The 18,886-nt window shown below is 42.1% G+C and overlaps 2 protein-coding genes and 1 pseudogene across 3 annotated transcripts in view; 1 reads left to right on the top strand and 2 right to left on the bottom strand.

Moving 5' to 3' along the window:
* Window positions 1-6,968: 6,968 nt before the first annotated feature.
* Window positions 6,969-18,886, top strand: part of SAMHD1 (SAM and HD domain containing deoxynucleoside triphosphate triphosphohydrolase 1) — a 60,767-nt gene continuing 48,849 nt past the window's right edge. The window contains exons 1-3 of the mRNA XM_084888649.1: window positions 6,969-7,284; window positions 15,652-15,718; window positions 17,923-17,992. Coding sequence (XP_084744775.1) covers window positions 7,077-7,284; window positions 15,652-15,718; window positions 17,923-17,992 — 345 coding nt within the window. The 5' untranslated portion in view covers window positions 6,969-7,076. The remainder of the gene's footprint in view (window positions 7,285-15,651; window positions 15,719-17,922; window positions 17,993-18,886) is intronic.
* On the bottom strand, window positions 10,754-12,247 carry LOC311624943 (RNA-binding protein 7-like). Its single transcript, XM_084888667.1, has one exon. It carries the CDS (start codon window positions 12,208-12,210, stop codon window positions 11,479-11,481), a length of 732 nt encoding a protein of 243 aa, XP_084744793.1. The 5' UTR covers window positions 12,211-12,247; the 3' UTR covers window positions 10,754-11,478.
* On the bottom strand, window positions 12,633-14,734 carry LOC311624946 (ADP-ribosylation factor-like protein 6-interacting protein 1; annotated as a pseudogene). Its single transcript has one exon. The product of its transcript is annotated as an ADP-ribosylation factor-like protein 6-interacting protein 1 (transcript).

Raw genomic sequence — 18,886 nt, 5'->3', positions numbered from 1 at the left:
TAAGAGAGAGAGAGAGAGAGAGAGAGAGAGAGAGAGAGAGAGAGAGAGATTTGTTGCTCCACTTTTTTAAAAAAATAAATCTTTAATGTTCCTCATTTTTTTTTTCCCCTCCATTGCTCCCCTCCACCAGGTTTCCACCCCACCCTTTGCCCTTTCCCCACCCCCCATTGTCCTCATCCATAGGTGCACAGTTTTTGTTCAGGCTCTTCCCGCACCCCCCCATACTCCCCTTTTGCCCAAGAATAGTCAGTCCACTCCCCTTCTATACCTCTGATTCTATTATATTCACCAGTTAATATTGTTCATCAGGTTTTTTAATTTCCTTGGCTTTTAGTTTCACTTGTTGATAGTTACATATTTGTTGATCATAATTTTTTTTTTTTTTTTAAATATATTTTATTGATTTTTTACAGAGAGAAAGGGACAGAGACAGAGAGCTAGAAACGTCGATGAGAGAGAAACATCAATTAGCTGCCTCTTGCACACCCCCCACCGGGGATGTGCCCGCAACCAACGCACATGCCCTCGACCGGAATCGAACCTGGGACCCTTCAGTCCGCAGACTGATGCTCTACCGCTGAGCCAAACCGGTTTCGGCTGTTGATCATAATTTTTATCTATATCTTCTTCCTCTTCCTAAAGAACCTCTTTCAGCAATTTATATAATTCTGGTTTGGCGGTGATGAACTCCTTTAGCTTTTTTTTTATTAGTGAAGCTCTTTATCTGGCCTTTGATTCTGAGTGATAGCTTTGCTGGGTAGATTATTTTTGGCTGTAGGTTCTTGCTATTCATCACCTTGAATATTTCTTGCCATTCCCGTCTGGCCTGCATGGTTTCTGTTGAGAAATCAGCTGACAATCATATGGGTGCTCCTTTATAGGTAACTACCTGCTTTGCTCTTACTGCTTTTAATATTCTCTTTTTGTCTTTTGCTCTTGGAATTTTAATTATGATGTGTCTTGGTGTGGTTCTCTTTGGATTCCTTTTGTTTGGGGTTCTGTGCGCTTCCTGTACTTGTAAGTCTATTTCTTTCCCCAGGTGGGGGAAGTTTTCTGTCATTATTTCTTCCAGTATTCTTTCGGTATCTTGCTCTCTCTCTTCTGGGACCCCATAATTCTGATGTTGGTTCGTTTGAAATTGTCCCAGAGGTTTCTTACACTATCTTCAACTTTCTGGATTCTCTTATCTTCTTGCTTCTGTGGAGGAGTGTCCTCTGGCTCTTTGTGTTCCAAGTCTTTGACTTGATTCTTGCGATCTTTCATTTTGTTTTTAGGACTCTGTATAATATTTTTTATTTCAGACAATGAATTCTTTATTTCTAGTTGATCCCTTATTATTTCTAGTTGATCTCTTTTCATATCCTCATAGGTCTTGTTTATTTTATCGGCCTTTTCTAGGAATTTCTTGAAAAACCTTATAAGTGTGGTTTTGAACTCTATATCCAGTCTCTTCTTTTCCTCCATTTCTTTTGTTTGTGATCTGTTTCCTTGTCTCAGCATTTTCACAGCTTCCCTGAGTTGGTAGGGTGGCTTTGTGTGCTAAGGTGTCCTATGTGGTTCAGTGAGTCAGCCTCACAGTTACCTGAGGTGGATAGTCTTGGTGTAGCCCTTTGTGTGCTGTGTGTGCAGTCTTGTTGTTAAGCCTTGCTTGTTGCTGGTATCACTGGGAAGCGTTGATCTCCAAGCCAATTGGCTATGAGGATCAGAAGTGTCTCAGGTAGGTGGGTTTCTGTATTCCTCCTGAATGGGGTGAGTTTCAGGGTGTCACAGACAAGCTTTGTTGAATCCCGCACAATTGGTTGCAGGCACTCTCACCTTTTTGGATTAGGTGCAGACAAAGCTTTAGATTCCTGTCCCTAGGAGAGTCCCATTCCTGTTCCTCCACTTTTCATTGCTGATTCTTGCATATACCCTGACCATATCAGGATGATGTTCTAACCAACTGAGCTACTCCACCAGGGACTTGAGCATTATTTTTATCAGATAAGAAAATAATTACTTTTAAAAAATATATAATTTATTGATTTTTTTTACAGAGAGGAAGAGAGAGGGATAGAGAGTTAGAAACATCGATGAGAGATCCAAGATGGCTGCGCCCAGGTGAACACCTAGCGGCAGCCGCTCACAACAATTTCAATAAAATACAACTAAAATATAAAATGGACATTACCCTGAACTACAGGAAAGTCGACTGACTGGAAATTCTACAACGAGAAGCAAGGAGAAAACCAGAAGGAAGCGTGGAGGAGCTGGAAAAGCCCAAGGTACGGAGACGCAGCGTGCGGAGAGGACGGAGCTGGAGAGGAGGGAGGCCGAGTGCCTGGCTGGCATTCCCTAGCGGAAAGGAGATAAAACTCCGACTGTGTTGGGCCCCAGTTCTGACTGCTCTGAACCCCGGTTCTACGCCAGACCCCGGGGACCCAGGCTCACACAAAGGGAGCTGGGCTGCGAGGCGGAACCCCGGGGAGCGGCGAAAGGAAGTCCCGGAGGCGCGCACATTGCGCGCAGAGAAGGGACGGTCAGCTGTGCCTCGGGATTGCCCTGACGGGAAGGAGACAGGGGCTCCAGACTGCTCTGAACGCCACCTCCAACTCCACTTCCAACTGAACTGAACCCCAATACCGGGCTCATTAGGGGAGAGCATAGGCTGTTTGGCAGCAGGTGAAAATCGAGGGCACCTTTCTCTCAGAGGCGCTTTGCAGCGAGTACTGAAGGACCCGCATAGGGCAGGGCTGACGGAAGCCAAGGTTGTAGGCTCCACCCTGAAACCCCGTCCCATCTGTAACTGCGAAATGCGACAACAAAATAGATCACAAACGAAAGAAATGGAGGATAAAAAGCGTCTGGATATAGAGTTCAAATCTACGCTTATAAGGTTTTTCAAGAATTTCCTAGAAAAGATGGATAAGACCTATGAGGATATGAAAAGAGATCAACTAGAATTAATAAGGGAGCAACAAGAAATGATAAGGGAGCAACAAGAAATAAAGAATACATTGTCTGAAATAAAAAATATTATACAGAGTCCTAAAAACAGAATGGAAGATCGCAAGAATCAAGTCAAAGATTTGGAACATAAAGAGCCATAAGACACTCCTCTATAGAAGCTAGAAGGCAAGAGAATCCAGAAAATTGAAGATAATGTAAGAAACCTCTGGGACAACTTCAAGCGAACCAACATCAGAATTATGGGGGTCCCAGAAGATGAGAGAGAGCAAGATATCGAAAACATACTGAAAGAAATAGTGACAGAAAACTTCCCCCACCTGGTGAAAGAATTAGACTTTCAAGTCCAGGAAGCGCACAGAACTCCAAACAAAAGGAATCCAAAGAGAACCACACCAAGACACATCATAATTAAAATTCCAAGAGCAAAAGACAAAGAGAGAATATTAAAAGTAGCAAGAGCAAAGAAGGTAGCAAGAGCATAAAGGAGCACCTATATGGTTGTCAGCTGATTTCTCAACAGAAACCATGCAGGCCAGACGGGAATGGCAAGAAATATTTAAGGTGATGAATAGTAAGAACCTACAGCCAAAGATAATCTATCCAGCAAAGCTATCACTCAGAATCGAAGGTCAGATAAAGAGCTCCACTAATAAAAAAAAAGCTAAAGGAGTTCATCAACACCAAACCAGAATTATATGAATTGCTGAAGGGGGTTCTTTCAGAAGAGAAAGTAAATAAAGATAAAAATTATGAACAACAAATACGTAACTACCAACAAGTGAATCTAAAAACCAAGGAAATTAAAAAAAAATCTGATGAACAATATTAACTGTTGAATATAATAGAATCAGAGGTATGGAAGGGGAGTGAACTGACGATTTTTGGGGAAAAGGGGAGAGGGGGATGTGGGAAGAGACTGAACATAAACTGTGCACCTATGGATGAGGACAATGGGGGGTGGGGAAAGGGCAGAGGGTGGGGTGGGAACCTGGTGGAGGAGAGCAATGGTGGGGGGGGGGAAAGGAACATTTGTAATAATATGAACAATAAAAGCTTATTAAAGAAAAAAAAAAAAAAGAAACATCGATGAGAGAGAGTCATCGATCAGCTGCCTCTTGCACCACCCCTCCTGGGGATGTGCCCGCAACCAAGGTACATGCCCTTGACCGGAATCGAACTCGGGACCTTTTAGTCCGCAGGCCGACGCTCTATCCACTGAGCCAAACCGGCCTCAGCTACTTTTAAAACATATAATATTTTATTGATTTCAGAAAGGAAAGGAGAGGGAGAGAGAGACAGAAACATCAATGATAAGAGAGAATCTAGATAAGCTGCCTTCTGCAAGTCCCAGTTGGGTATCCAGCCTGCAACCCCAGTATGGGCCCTGATCAGGGGTTGAACCATGATGTCCTGACTCATAGGTCAATGCTCAACCACGGAGCCACACTAGCTGGGCTTTCTTTTGTTTTAATATGTGTGTTTTTTTTTTATTGATTTCAGAGAGAGGAAGGGAGCAGAAGAGAGGGATAGAACTATCAATTATGAGAGAGAATCATAGATCAGCTGCCTCCTACATGCCTCCTGGGGATTGAGCCCACAAGGCAGGCATGGGCCCTGACAGAGATTAGAATCATGACTTTCTGGTTCATGGGTTTATGCTCACGAGTCTATAAGCCGTGCAAACACCTTTCTTTAAAATGAATTTTGGCTTGGCTTTGGGATTTGGGCAGATGGGTAAAAAAGAATGTCTTGAGGAAGTTAGGTTTAGTAAAGGTTGAAGAGGAAGTGATAAGGGACCAGAGTGGCATTGAGAACAAGCAGCACTGATTTAGGATGGAGTTGAGAAGAGATGTAAAACCACAGGTTAATGCTGCCAGAAACAAAATTGCTTAGCTCATCTGAGTAGGTGGAAAGTAGCTGGGGAGGGGTAAGGAAGAACTGCTTGGAGTATTCAAGGTCATCAAGCAATGGAGCTTAAATTAATTGAATTTATAGTCTTTTCTAGTCTTAACATAGTGAGATCAGAGGAGAGCTTAAGCACTTATTTTTCTCAATATGACCCAAGCACAGAGACTGTTTTTAGTAAGTATTTGTTCCCAGATTGTGGAGTATGGATGAAATAAAAACGTCAGGACTGTAAACTGAGTTAAATAAATTGGCAATCTAGAAAGTGCCCAAGTTTTGGAGTCAGCTTTAAAATTCAATTCTGTCACTTGTCCATGGGGCCTTGAGCAAGTACCCATGGGTCCCTAGAAAGTAGGGGATTAGAGGGGAAATAATAAATACGACATTAAATTACACTCTTTAACAAACAAAAACAAATGGAAAATTAAAGTTCTAAAAAGCAATTGGTTTAGACCAAACCCAGGGATTAAATGTTTATAACACCTGCTTATATCACCTTCTGCCTAGAAAATCTTGCTGTCAGGGCAGATTTCCTCACAAATCTTGTAAGTTTTCAAACCAGCCATTTCCAAGCGCAAATCTAAGTCTTTCAGATGTATGTTATCTGTTATTTTACCCTCTTGTTTTGGTTTCACAAGTCTTGACAACTGTCTGATATTGTCTCATATTATTCTAGGGCTTAAGGGTGTGGTGGTTTTCCCCGGCCTGGCCCTTCTGTTTAGATTGAGGACAGCAAATCTCTCTATACTTTCCCACAGGTCTATAGGACAAAGAAGCCATTCAAAATTTTGATTTAACTATTGTAAAATAAGCTTATATCAAAACTCTCATTAACAAACAATTGTTGGCAAGTGAATAAGAGCAAAGATTTTGGAACCAGGCTAGATTGCATGGGTTTGAATCTTCTATGTTTCATCATTTTTTAGCTGTGTGATCTTTGGCAAATTACTTACTTTTTCCTCTTTACCTTATATCCTAAGGTCATTGTGCTATTTAAATGAATAAATAATTGTAAAGCCCTTAGAGCAGTGCCTGGCACACATTCAAGTTCTGTTTGCTAAGAGTATTTTGTTTACCTGTAGCCTGCTATTTCATACTTTTTGATTTCTTGCCTCATTCATCCTTTATTCCCTAGCTGGGTCTATGGCCGGGTTGATATAAAGTTGTACTGGCTTTAGTAGTGGTAGTAGCTGACCTTTTAACAGTTAATCACATGGACCAGGATTTATAGGGAACTTTGGGTCCAGTACCAGAGTGGCTAAAGTGAGGGGGAGACGCCTGCCATTTTCTCAAGCTGTTTACCACCAGATAGTAAAAGTACTTGAAGATAATTTTAAGTAATCAGATTGTCCCCTTCCTTTCTTCTGGCAGGGGGTCAGGACGGAGAGAGGGGGTGAGGATTCTCTTAGAGAGAAGCTTGAAGTCAGCTTCCATTGGGAAACGTGAAGGTAGGCTAAGAGTTCATGGGGAGGCAGCCCCGCCGGGCCAGCAATACTGTAGAACTTGTGAAATGCAAGAAGACACTTGCACATCAAATTTTGAAAGCATTCCAGGGCCTTTCAGTTCAGCTTCTTGCCCTTATTTTTTTCCTCTTAACTGGAAACATGCTGGAAGCCTTGACGGCCTTTTAGGCTTCTTTTCAGTCTGGTGCATCTGAAACATCGGTAAGTCAGGGATACTCATTTGGAGGAAGGTGCCCTCAACTCACCTCAAGAGCTCCCGCTACAGATGGTGGCCTGACTTACACAGATAGCGGGCACAATCTCTCCTCTCTCCTGCCTTTTTTATTAGCACCACCGTTAGGGTTTTTTTTTTGTTTGTTTGTTTTTTAAAATAAATCTTTATTGTTCATATTATTACAAATGTTCCTCATTTTTTTGCCCCTCCATCAGGTTCCCACCCCCCATCGTCCTCATCATAGGTGCACCGTTTAGGTTCACACCCTTAGCTTTTTGCTTCTCGCCCCGCGCTCAGTCTCCCCGTCAACGCCCAGGGCTCCGCAGAGGACCGCTGGCCGGTCATTGCGCGTGCGCAAAGGACCGGCGGCCGAAGTGGCCGGGCGGTGCGGCCCCCGGGGTCTGAGCTGCCGCGGCGCCTGCGCAGAAGGCCGGTAGCTGGCAGCGCTAAAAGGACCCGCTGCCAGGGCCGGGCTGTCAGTGCGCCTGCGCGGGAGCCGGGCGCCGCGGTGCTTGAGTGAGCTGCGCCGGACGCTGAGCGGAGCCATGCAGCCCGCCGACTCGGGGCGGACCCCCAAGCGGCCCCGGTGCGATAGCAGCCCGTGTACGCCGCCGAACGCCTATTCCCTTGCGGCGGAGAGGTCCCCGGACCCCAAACTGCCCGCCGACCGCAGGAGCTGGGACCCGCAGCAGGTGTGCCTCTTCCTGGAGCGCAGTGGCTTCAACGACCCCGCAGTGCTGGACCGCTTCCGAGGTAGCGAGGCTGAGGGGCTGCGGGGCTGCGGGGCGGCGACCCGGGGCGGGGGCCGCAGGCCGGGGGGAGGGCGCCCTCGGCAGCGAGCGGGGGCCCGCAAAGCGGACCCGGAGCGGAGAAGGGGGACGTGATGCGGGAGGCGGCAGAGGGGCCGGAGCCGCGGCGGGGGCGTCCGGGAGGGGTGATCGGAGGCGGGGAGCCCTTTGCGGAGGGGGCCCGGGGCGGGGGGGGGGGGGACCCGGCGGGAGAGGCGTCCCGGAGGGGGCGGACCGGGGCGGACCTGGGGCGGGGGGGCGCCTGAGTTGGGGATAGCCTGAGAGGGTGGAGGGAGAAGTGGGGCGTCAGAAATGGGGGTCCCGTAGGACGGAAGCTAACTTTGGGGGTTATGAACCTGGGTGGGACCATCGGGGTAAGTCTGTTGGGTTTCTTCAGGGACTTGCCACCCCGGCGCCGTACAGGTGAGACTCCGGAGATTACTTCTATCTGTCTGTCCGTCTGTCTGTCTATCTATCTATCTATCTATCTATCTATCATCTGTCTATCTAGATATATAGATATGCATACATATAATTGATTTCAGAGAGGAAGGGATAGAAACACCAATGGTGAGAAAGGATCATTGATTGGCTGCCTCCTGCACGCCCCCGACCGGGCTTTGAGCTCGCAACCCTGCGTGCGCCCTGACCGGAGTCGGGTCCCTTTTTTTAGTTGGAACCTTTCCCCCAGACCTTGTTCCGAGGATTGCTGTCACTCAGCCCCACCAGGCTTGCAGATCTCGCTGCCACCGCAGCTGCTTGCCACCACTTTCCCCATTGGAGTTTATTTTGATGCTCCTTAGTTTCTGTTTCCTTTACACACACCCATTTCCCCAAACTTGGGGATTTCCACAAAGGGAGGGAATTTGTTGCGTTAATCTGTGAATTCTTGGAAATAGCATTCCAATTAGGGGTCAGTATATGTGGGTTGACTATTTGCAGAGCTTGGTGATGATGATGTTTTCTTCTCCAAAACCAGTTTCTCTTGCTAAATCTGGACACTGGGGTTGTTCAAGTTGATCCCTGGACTCCCAGCAGCCCACCACTTGGCCATATCACATGGAGAGGTGTGCCAGTTGTGAGTTTTAAGCAACTTTACTGGCTCAAGTTCAAGCATCCATCCACTTGAAATCTACTCAACTTCCCCTAATGCGTGTGTGAAGCTTCCTTTATCTGGCTTTGTCCTCAGGAGAGAGGTGGTGTGATTTGCATAGTCTGTGAACTTTTGCAAATGCTGGATGCAGCCCTGTTTGCCTAGGCTGGGGGACTTGGGTACAAAGAAGTTCAGTAGTCCAACTTAAAGATGGGTATAGGAATTGTACTTCTCTTTTCCCCTGTTCCCTTTTTCATTTCCTCTACCACGGGGATTGGAATTTTTCTTTGAGTAGTAACAAGTGGGGATGAAGTAGTTTTTTCTGCCTCCAAAATGTGATTGGCTATGTTGCTGTTTCAGTAGTGTTCTGTAGATTAATTCATCAACTTTCAAAATGACTTGTTCTCTTGAGTCCACAGTCTAATGCCAATAAGAGACATTGCATGCTTTTAATTGGTAAAAACAGATCAAATGTTTGCCGTTGCTCATTTCTTTCTTTTTAAAAAAATATATTTTATTGATTTTTCACAGAGAGGAAGAGAGAGGGACAGAGTTAGAAACATCGATGAGAGAGAGTCATCGACCAGCTGCCTCTTGCACCCCCCCCCCCAATTGGGGGATGTGCCTGCAACCAAGGTACATGCCCTTGACTGGAATTGAAACCGGGACCTTTCAGTCCGCAGGCTGATGCTCTATCCACTGAGCCAAACCGGTGGCTGCTGTTGCTCATTTCTTACTGTCTGCTTTGTCTTGACCAAACTTGAGTCAGGCTTCTCTCTCCTTCAGGCCCCTGAACTCTTGCTTGCCTCCAAAACTGAGCAAAGACTAAAAAAGTGAAATAATGCCCCCTGGTCAGCTTTTTCCTGGGGACACTGTCCTATCAGACCTCACTGGGGTCCTATACCCTTCAAAGATTCTGCTTATCTCCACTTGCCCTTCCCTTAGTCTAAAACAACAACAACAACACCATTTTCTGTTTGATTTTTTTTAAATGTATTTTTATTGATTTTAGAGAGGAAGGGAGATGGAGAGAGATAGAAACATCAATGATGAGAGAGAAACATTGATTGGCTGCTACCTGCACACCTCCTACTGGGGATGACCCCACAACTTGGGCATGTACCTTTGAAACCCTGACCCTTTAGTCCATAGGCGGGCACTATCCACTAAGCCAAACCAGCCAGGGCTTCTGTTTGATTTTGAGCTGATTATTTACTTTTGAGATTGGAATGTTCTCCCTACTGCAGCAGTCTTTCTCAGTCCAGATTTGTTTTTGTATGACAAAACTAAGCAAGGTGCTGGGTCCTTTTCCTTATGATGAAATACAGTCTCACAGGAACCCTGAAATTCAGAGGCTAAAATATATAATTTTTTACAGGTGATGTGTTTGAGGTCCAAATATGTTAACTAGCTTTCCACAGATTACACAGCTAGAAAAAGGCAGAGCTTGCTTTTAAAGAGGTCTTTAGATTCCAGAATTCATCCCAACTGTACCTTAACAAGTGTTCTCTTCAAAAACCATTGGATTCCCCCCAACAGTAAAGGAACAAACAAACCAGTTGATCAATGATTCTCTCTTATAGACGTTCCTCTCCCTCTACCTTTCTCTCTCTAAAAGTAATAAAAACATTTTAAAAGATTGATAATAGAAGAAATTAGTAATCCAATATTAATGAAATTGTCAGTTGAATGGGGAAAGTAGATTATAAACAATGTAACTTTATTTGTGTAAAATTATATAATTACATAGATAAATGTCTTGAATGATATCCAAAATGTTTTCAGTGGTTATTGGGATAATGGAAATAAGTTTTGATATTTTATAGTTTATATTTTTGTATTGTTTGGATTTCTTAGATTGCCTAATTTTTTTAATTTTAATTTTAATTTTTTTTTTTTTACATTTTCAATATATTAAAAAGTAACAGTACAAAATTGCTAGTTATTAAAAAGGATCCAAATATAGCAAGGAGTGAATTTGTATAAACAAGTTCTACAATTAAAGGTAAACATCTTGATACATGAAAGTTTTAATAGGATTTAAAATTTTAAAAATCAGAATGTGTAAGACTTAACTCTTTCAAATGTTCAAACATAAAAGACAACATGTACAATCCATATAATAAAATGTGTCCTTGCACACATACCCTGGGCACTTTAAAAAGTTGTAAATTTTTAAAGTTTGAGTAATAGAGGCAGCACTTAAAGGCTTTATGAACCTTTTCCCAAACAAGCATACTTTCAGTAAATCCTTTTATCTGACTCTGCACGTGCATTTTTGTTCTTCCTGAAAAGGAGAATTTACACAAATACTGAATTTTTAATTTAGAAAAATACATTTAGAGATATTTAACTTCCTGAGTGACTTCAGTTATTTAGTCAAACATGATTTAATGAGAAAATTCTAATATTTTAGAATGAAATAGGAAGTGTAGATTTACACTTGATATCCAATTAGGGAAAACTCAAAGAGCATGTCACAGAACTTACACTTACATTCTCCATGAAGTTAAACGATATGATTATTCACAAACTTTACCAATAATCTTTCTCAAATGTTAGAAAAACGAATCATTGAAATTACACTTTCTCATTTGTTAACAAAATACTACCATATTTTAGACTACCAACTTGAATGTTTTCTATCATGTACCCAAAATGTGATTCACTAATAAGCAGGTTCTTGCAATACAATAGGTAATAGATCATTAAAATATTTGCTTTATGATACAACCAATACATACAACATATGCTTTCCTCAATTTCTAAAACAATTAGGAATTGTGGATCTTTCTTTTGCATAAAACCCTTTCCTCTTCATGAAGCCCTGAGGTGAAAGGTTAACAATAAAAACTGTAATCATAAGTCTTCTCATTTCTGTGTCAGACTATAGCAATGTTTTAAAAAATTTATCAAGAAACGTGGCAACTTATAAAACTGCTTTGTACAGTTTTAACAAAACATTCCAGACCAACTTAGTCCGAAGGGCCTAGGATGACCCTATGAAAACAATGTCCTTTGGACACTTGTTAGTTTCGAGATTAATGCCACTTTCCAGCTCTACTGCTATCTCCTGTTATCGTGGTCATGGCTCCAGCCATCGCGATTCCTGTCTTCACAGAAATAATCATCTGTGTCCTCTGAATGCTGTTCACGACTATAGTGTCTGTCTACCATGTAGGGATGAGAACTCTGCCTGGTTTTCCGCAGTGATGCTGGTGTATCTTGACGCCACTGGGAGCTTGAAGACTGGTTATAACTATGATTATGTGACTGAACTGATGGGGAAAATCCTGACTGATCAAAATGCGGAGAACCAAATTTCCCGCCATATGGCATCTGTCTCAAAACGTTGTTCATCACTGCTTGTTTCTGAAAATTTTCTGGAGAAGAGAAAGATCTCTGAATTATCTGTTGTGATGGAGTCATGTTATCCATAGTCCTTTCAGGTCTGTTAGGAGAGGTGGAGGTAGGGCTTGAGTTTCCAACATGATGCTGGGAATATGACAAACTAACATCCTGTGAGGCATGGCTACTTCCTGATCTAAACTGAATTTTGATGGGCCTTCCGAAAAGTTTTATTCCATTAAGTAGATTCATTGCATAAGGAACAGATGCTTCATGTTTGAAATTCACGAATGCAAACTGCTTTGGTTTACCATCCTTGTCTTTTGGAATTTTCACTTTTATTACTGGCCCAGCCTGGTGGAAAAGCTCGAAAAGGAGCTCCTCGGTCACTTTAGTTTCCAGGTTGCCCACAAAGAGAGTCCGATCGGCTTCCGCTGCTGCCGCCCCCATCTCGGCGTCGCCCCCTCCCTAGAGAGGCCCGGGGCTCGCCGCCCCGCGCCCACTGCGCACTCTCCAAAGCCCACGTCCCCGCCTGCCTAATTTTTTAAAAATATGCATATTTATTGATTTCGGAGAGGCAGGAAGAGAGAGAGAGAGAGAGAGAGAGAGAGAGAGAGAGAGAGAGAGAGATCAATGATGAAAGAGAATCATTGATAGGCTGCCTCCTGCACGCCCCTACTGGGGATCAAGCTTCCAACCTGGGCATATGCCCTGAATGGGAATTGAACCATGACTTGGTTCATAGTAGGTCACTGATCAACCATTGAACCATGTTGACTGCACACCTTTTCTTTTTTTTTCTTTTTTACGTGACTGTGAAAAATAGACATTTTTATTTTTATTTTTATTCTATTTATTTTTTTAAGGGATACCAGCTTTTATTTTTCCCCTTTTCACAAAACCAAGTAGAAGAAGTAATACAGAATTAAAATCACAAGTAGTTGGTAGAACATGTATACACACAAAACAATCCAGGTAAGAGGACAGGCTTATTTACAATGAGGAAACACATGTAAATTAAGGTAGCTTGCAGTTTTCATCTGAAACAAAAAACTCAAACATATGCTACATGGGTGCCACTGTTGACAATATTGAAGGGGAGAAAACAACACTTATTTAGAGACAGATATACCACGAGATCCAAGTTTTACAGCATCAGTGCAATAAATTCACAGAACTATATTACAGCTAGTTAATCAGAGTTAAAGAATTGTTTCCAAGTATGTCACATTTTCGGCCCTTAAAAGGTTCATTCCACAGATTTCAACTACTTTAAACATCTAGCTATTGAGAGGGAAAATAATTCTAAAACGCTTTCCAAGAGTTAGAACATTGTTATGGACCTAAGGACATATATCATCTACACAAGTTTGCTCTCACCAACAGCCCTTATAATTTTTTGAGAAATATCTAGAGAAAAAAGTCAGATGCCAGTAGAGTGGCACCTTCTAGACCAAATCTACGGGGACCAAGCAGCCAATATTACCATAAAATGAGAATTGAAAAATGAGTGGGAGAAAATTATTTTCTACTGACTCTTGATGAAACAGAAAGAAGACTTTTGTCCTTTATTCGCTGGTCTTAAGAGTAAAAGTCATAGGCACGAGTCTTCATCTCTTATGTACTTTAGTTTTAGACAGCTGACAATCTGAAACTAAAAGTATGCTAAAAATCCCAAGTTCAAGCTTTTGGAAGTCTGCTATTGAAAAGCCTTTAGGATCTACTAAAGACAAGAGCTCTTAAACTGTCAGGTTCCCCATTTCAGAGGATCAGTTGCTCAGTTTTGCACAAGGGAGAAACCAACACAAGCTAGAGCATGCATTAGTTTCACTTTATTTCATGAGGATGCTTCTCCCTGGTATAGAAACAGAATTGGTCTCTTCATTGAAGTGGTAAACTTGGTCTCTATGTTCTTGAAGCTGGACTTTTTTTTAAGCAGACTGGGAAGGAGACGAGACGGTACAACCAGTTCCCTATAGCCACAGACCCAGCTAAAGCAAAGATCAACTTGAACAATTATCCAGAGCCATTTGTTAACTGTACTAACGATTGAAGTTCATCGCTGCATTATTTTAAAGGAAGCTGCCTATAAGTAAGAAATCAATTAACCCTGCGTGAGAAAAATCAAAACAAGTTGTATTCATGAGTTGTCCATATAAGGCCAACTGCTGCGAATGCACCCAGATACACTTGACATGAAGACACTGTACAAAACCTTGTGTGGCAAGTCTGAATTTCTAGTAACTAAGGGCAGAAGGTGTGAGAGCAAAGAGCTACTTCTGTCACACTTCCGTGTCCAGGCAATAGAAACTGTTCCCATGCAGTGTATACTACTCCATTAACCACACTGAATAAAGAAGATGCGCTACTTATTTTTCTTTTCTTTTTGCTTAAGAAGCTTGTTCATCTCCCTTTTGGCCATTCCAATGTACTTCGAAATGATTCCATGTTGGTTTAGTCCGGGAAGCAACAGTAAGAAAGTCACGATCAGGTCAGTGAGAAGAAGGTTGTGGGCCTGCTCGCCCACCCAAGCAACCGCAGCAAGAGACATGATCACGGCCATGAAGTACGTTTTCGGCTTTTCTTCCTTCAGTGTGAAGAGGCGTTTCCACCAGCCCACAGTTCTGCGACGAGTTTTTACTAGATTGCTGCAAATTTCACGGAATCTTTGCTGCTGCTCAGTGGTCCATTTATTGGAGCCAAAAATTCTAGGCGCCAGGATAGGAACAAGGTAGTCAGCCAAGCACAAAAACATAACAGGAAACACTGGATAGAACAGAGGGATCTAGATAACAGATATTCAGAAGCACCAGGGAAACCACACCTATGATGGCAGGAGGAAACCAGGCTCTTTCCAATCGGGGGACTTTGTCAGCCATCAGCATCACCTCTCCCCATCCTTGCGGCTGCTCTTCCAGACTTGCAGTCTCTGCAGCCAGCAAGTTGGTGCTGCGATTCTGTCCCTCCGCCATTGTCTCCCTCAGCGAGCCCGCGGCCCCTCCGCACCAGCCTCCGTCCCGGATCCGCACGGCGACCCCGGCCCAAATAGACATTTTTATAAAAAGTATTTTCCAGCCACCTCCATTTCCCCATTACCTTTAGAAACATTTTTGTTTGTTAGAAAATAAATAGTCCAGAGTTCTAGATTCTGACATCAGAAAGGACTAGAATTAATTATATAGAAAGAGGAAGAAAAATAAACCATATATGTAAGTCTTTCAAAACACAGAGTAGAGTGTGCTTTACTTGAAGGTTTTTTTGTTTTTGTTTTTTTTTTTAAATATATTTTATTGATTTTGTACAGAGAGGAAGGGAGAGAGATAGAGAGTTAGAAACATCGATGAGAGAGTGTCATCGATCAGCTGCCTCTTGCACACCCCCTACTGGGGATATGCCCGCAACCAAGGTACATGCCCTTGACCGGAATTGAACCCGGGACCCTTCAGTCCCCAAGCCCACGCTCTATCCATTGAGCCAAACCGGTCTTGGTGAAGGTTTTAGAACTAAATCAACATTTTGCTACCCCTCAGGCTATGGTTTTGACCTGACCATTCTAAAAACAATAGGATTTCCCTATCCCCATCCCAAATCTTAACTGCTTTAGGAGGAAACTGCCGGTTTTGCAGCTGGACTTCCTTGCAAATAACTTACTCAAGTAATTTTAAAAATTTTACCTGATTTATCATAAAAGCGTCTTGATATAGTTTTCTAATTAAAAGTAAGACCTTCTCCGTGGCAAATAAAAAAGTGCTACAGTCCATTGCCTATAGCGGGTGCACTCAGTAAATGTTGGTCTGAGTAAATTCTGGTGGCTCCAAATGGAAAGAAATTGAAAATCATATGTTGTCAATACTGAAATCATTAATCTCTTTTTTACCTTTTCCTCTATAGAAAAGAAAATCACAGGTTCATTACTGTCCAATCTTGATGAATCTCATCTTGATAATCTTGGTATAAGGTAAGAATGAAAAAACCCACATTGTAGCCAACTATGCTTGCTACCTTGATTTATTTTTAAATATATTTTTTATTGATTTCAAAGAGAAAGGGAGAGAGAGATAGAAACACCAGTGATGAGAGAAAACCATTGATCAGCAGCCTCCTGCACACCCCACTCCAGGGGATCAAGCCTACAGCCCCAGCACACGCCCCGACTGGGAATCCAACCATGACCTCCTTGTTCATAGGAAAACGCTCAACCACTGAGTCATGTCAGCTGGGTTCTTGTGGCCTTTTTATTCAACTGTGAGGGACAAAGCCCAAGATTGCTAATATTAACTGATCACATTTTAAATCTTGGAAGTGTTTTATTTTTTATTTTTCAAAAATATATTTTTATTGATTCCAGAGAGGAAAGGAGAGGGAGAGAAAGAAAGAAAGAGATAGAGCTATAACCGGTTTGACTCAGTGGATAGAGCATTGGCCTGTGGACTGAAGGGTCCCAGGTTCGATTCCGGTCAAGGGCATGTACCTTGGTTGCGGGCACATCCCCAGTAGGGGGTGTGCAAGAGGCAGCTGATCGATGACTCTCTCACCGATGTTTCTAACTATCTCTCTCTTTTCCTCTCTGTACAAAATCAATAAAAAAATATTTTTAAAAAAATGTTTAAAATTTTTTTTTTAAAAAATCAATCAATAAAAATTTAAAACCACAAAACTCAATTGAGGGTGAATATTTAAATATTCCTTAAAAGGAGATTTTGCTTCTTTTAGAGAATTGACAATAGTGATGAAATGTAGTCTCATCTTTTGGAATTCCACCTATCTAAATGTTGTTTATGGGAACAGTAACCAAAGAGTCAAAACAAGAGGTTATTGCTTCATGTAGTTGTTGCTTAATAATTGATAACAGAAGTAGATTGTGAAAAAAGATCACTGTTTTTCGCCCCATTTAATTTTAGAAAGAGTGGAAGGGAGAAAGGCAGGGAGGGGAAGAGAAAGACAGAAACATTGATGTGAGAGAGACACATGGATTGGTTGCCTCTCACGAAAACCTGGACCAGGGTTGGGGATCAAACCTGCAACCCAGGTACATGCTCTTGACTCTGCTTTCTAAGAAGAATCCAGTTTAGGCAAGTACTTGTATTTTCTTAATTTTATGATCAACTGTTGATTTAAAAGGTTTTTCTAGGAAATAAGAAACATTGTCACATTAAATGTATACCCCTCTATCATCCCTCTCTCTAAAAAAAAATCAATGAATACATTAAAAAAAAAAAAAAAAACCTGATGAGGAGGATAGAGAACTAGTGAAACACAAGGTATGGTGCTTTGATGATTATCACTTTAAGTCTCAGGGTACAATATAGAGGCCAATTGTAGTGCTTCTGACTCCAAGTCTATGTAGGGCTTTTAACAAAAGATTCATTTTTTTTCAATCTAATTAGCTAGTAGATCAGGAAAGGTGAACCCCTTGCCTGCCAACAGTCAGCTGGGCTAATATGCCTGGACCAATTAGTAAGTATGAATTAAACCGAACCCAGGTTTGGTTGCCTGTCACAACAAAAGCCAAACCTGTGAGATAGGTACTGGTGTGAAGGTAAGAGGTTTTCAATGTTCCGGCCACTTGAGAAAAAGGGGTATCTCGTTCCAAAGCCATCTCAACATCTCAGTGGAGGCAGGGTTTTTTTTTTATCAGGTTGGAGAGGGAAAACGGAACAAAGAGATCTGGGAGAGGGCTGTGGATGTACAGGCGATGTTTTTGTTGGTCCCAATATGGAACTTGTCAGCCACGTCTGATATTCAAGCAGCCCTAGGCCCAGGCAGGACTCAGGACACCTGGTTTCTACAATATGCTCACGAGAAGGCTGTTAGCAATTTATGACAGGCGTGACTAACCATGGCTTTGTGGTTGTTTTTTTTAAAATATATTTTTATTGATTTCAGAGAGGAAAAAAACAGAAACATCAACCATGAGAGAGAATCGTTGACTGGCTGCCTCTTGCATGCCCCTACTGGGGATCAAGCTTGCAACCAGGGCATGTGCCTTGACTGGGAATTAAACTGTGACTGCCTGGTTCTAAGGTCAATGCTCAACCTCTGTGCCATGCTGGCCAGGCTCTCATTCCTTCCCCCGCCCCCCTTCATTCCTTTTAATCTTACTTCATAACCATTATTATTAAGCAAACCATGATAAATTTGCTTATCTTGTTAAAATTTTAGGTCTTTGTCAGAGAGAAAGAAGCTGCTTAATGCTATCCGACTGAGTCAAATTCATGGTGATCTAATGAAGGTAAGGAGAATCTAAGCTTATTATGTTTTTTTTTAATATAAAGTGAGAATAGAAGGAAATCTGGTTCTCAGTAATAGGATTGTGAATAATGGACTTGACTTTTTTAAGCTTTCTGCATTTTCTAATTTAAGTACAGAATATTTACATCAAAGAAAAATTAAAATATTTTAAGCACACAGAGAAGCATAAATAGATCACTGCCCAATCTGTTAAATATTAACATTTTGTCCGACTTGCTGCAAAATTATTATTATTATTTTAAATATATTTTATTGATTTTTTACAGAGAGGAAGAGAGAGGGATAGGGTTAGAAACATCGATGAGAGAGAATCATCAATCAGCTGCCTCCTGCACACTCCCTACTGGGGATGTGCCCGCAACCAAGGTACATGCCCTTGACCGAAATCGAACCTGGGACCTTTCAGTCCACAGGCCGACTCTCCATCCACTGAGCCAAACCAGTTTCGGCCTTCTTTGATAATTTTTAACAATACATAGGTTCTTATTTGTTTGTGATGGTTTCATTGATCTCGTGTAAAGGGGAAGAAATAGACTGGTACAATAAATCCTCATTTAATGTGGTGAATGCTTTTTTTGAAATGACAACTTTGAGCAAAATGACATATAATGAAACCAGTTTCACTAAAAACTAAATAGTGATCCCAAATACTTGTAACATTAAACATTGAAATTAATGTGACCTATACATACATTTAAGAATAATTAATAAGAACAAGTTAAGAGAATGATTTTCCAATATGCTTATTCCAGTTCAGGATTGCAAGTGGCTGGACTCTATCCTGGCAGCTTAGGATGAAAGGTCGGAACCAACCCTAGACAGTATGCCCTTCCATCACTGGGTGCTCCCACATGCACATCCACACTCACTCAGA

This window comes from Pipistrellus hanaki (assembly GCF_964339955.1).
Source record: "Pipistrellus hanaki genome assembly, chromosome: 6".
Taxonomy (NCBI): Eukaryota; Metazoa; Chordata; class Mammalia; order Chiroptera; family Vespertilionidae; genus Pipistrellus; species Pipistrellus hanaki.
This window is presented reverse-complemented; position numbering and strand designations above follow the sequence as displayed.

Bases quoted from the DNA above. Each gene is read 5' to 3' on its own strand.
- LOC311624943 (XM_084888667.1), bottom strand. From the start codon at position 12,210: ATGGGGGCGGCAGCAGCGGAAGCCGATCGGACTCTCTTTGTGGGCAAC.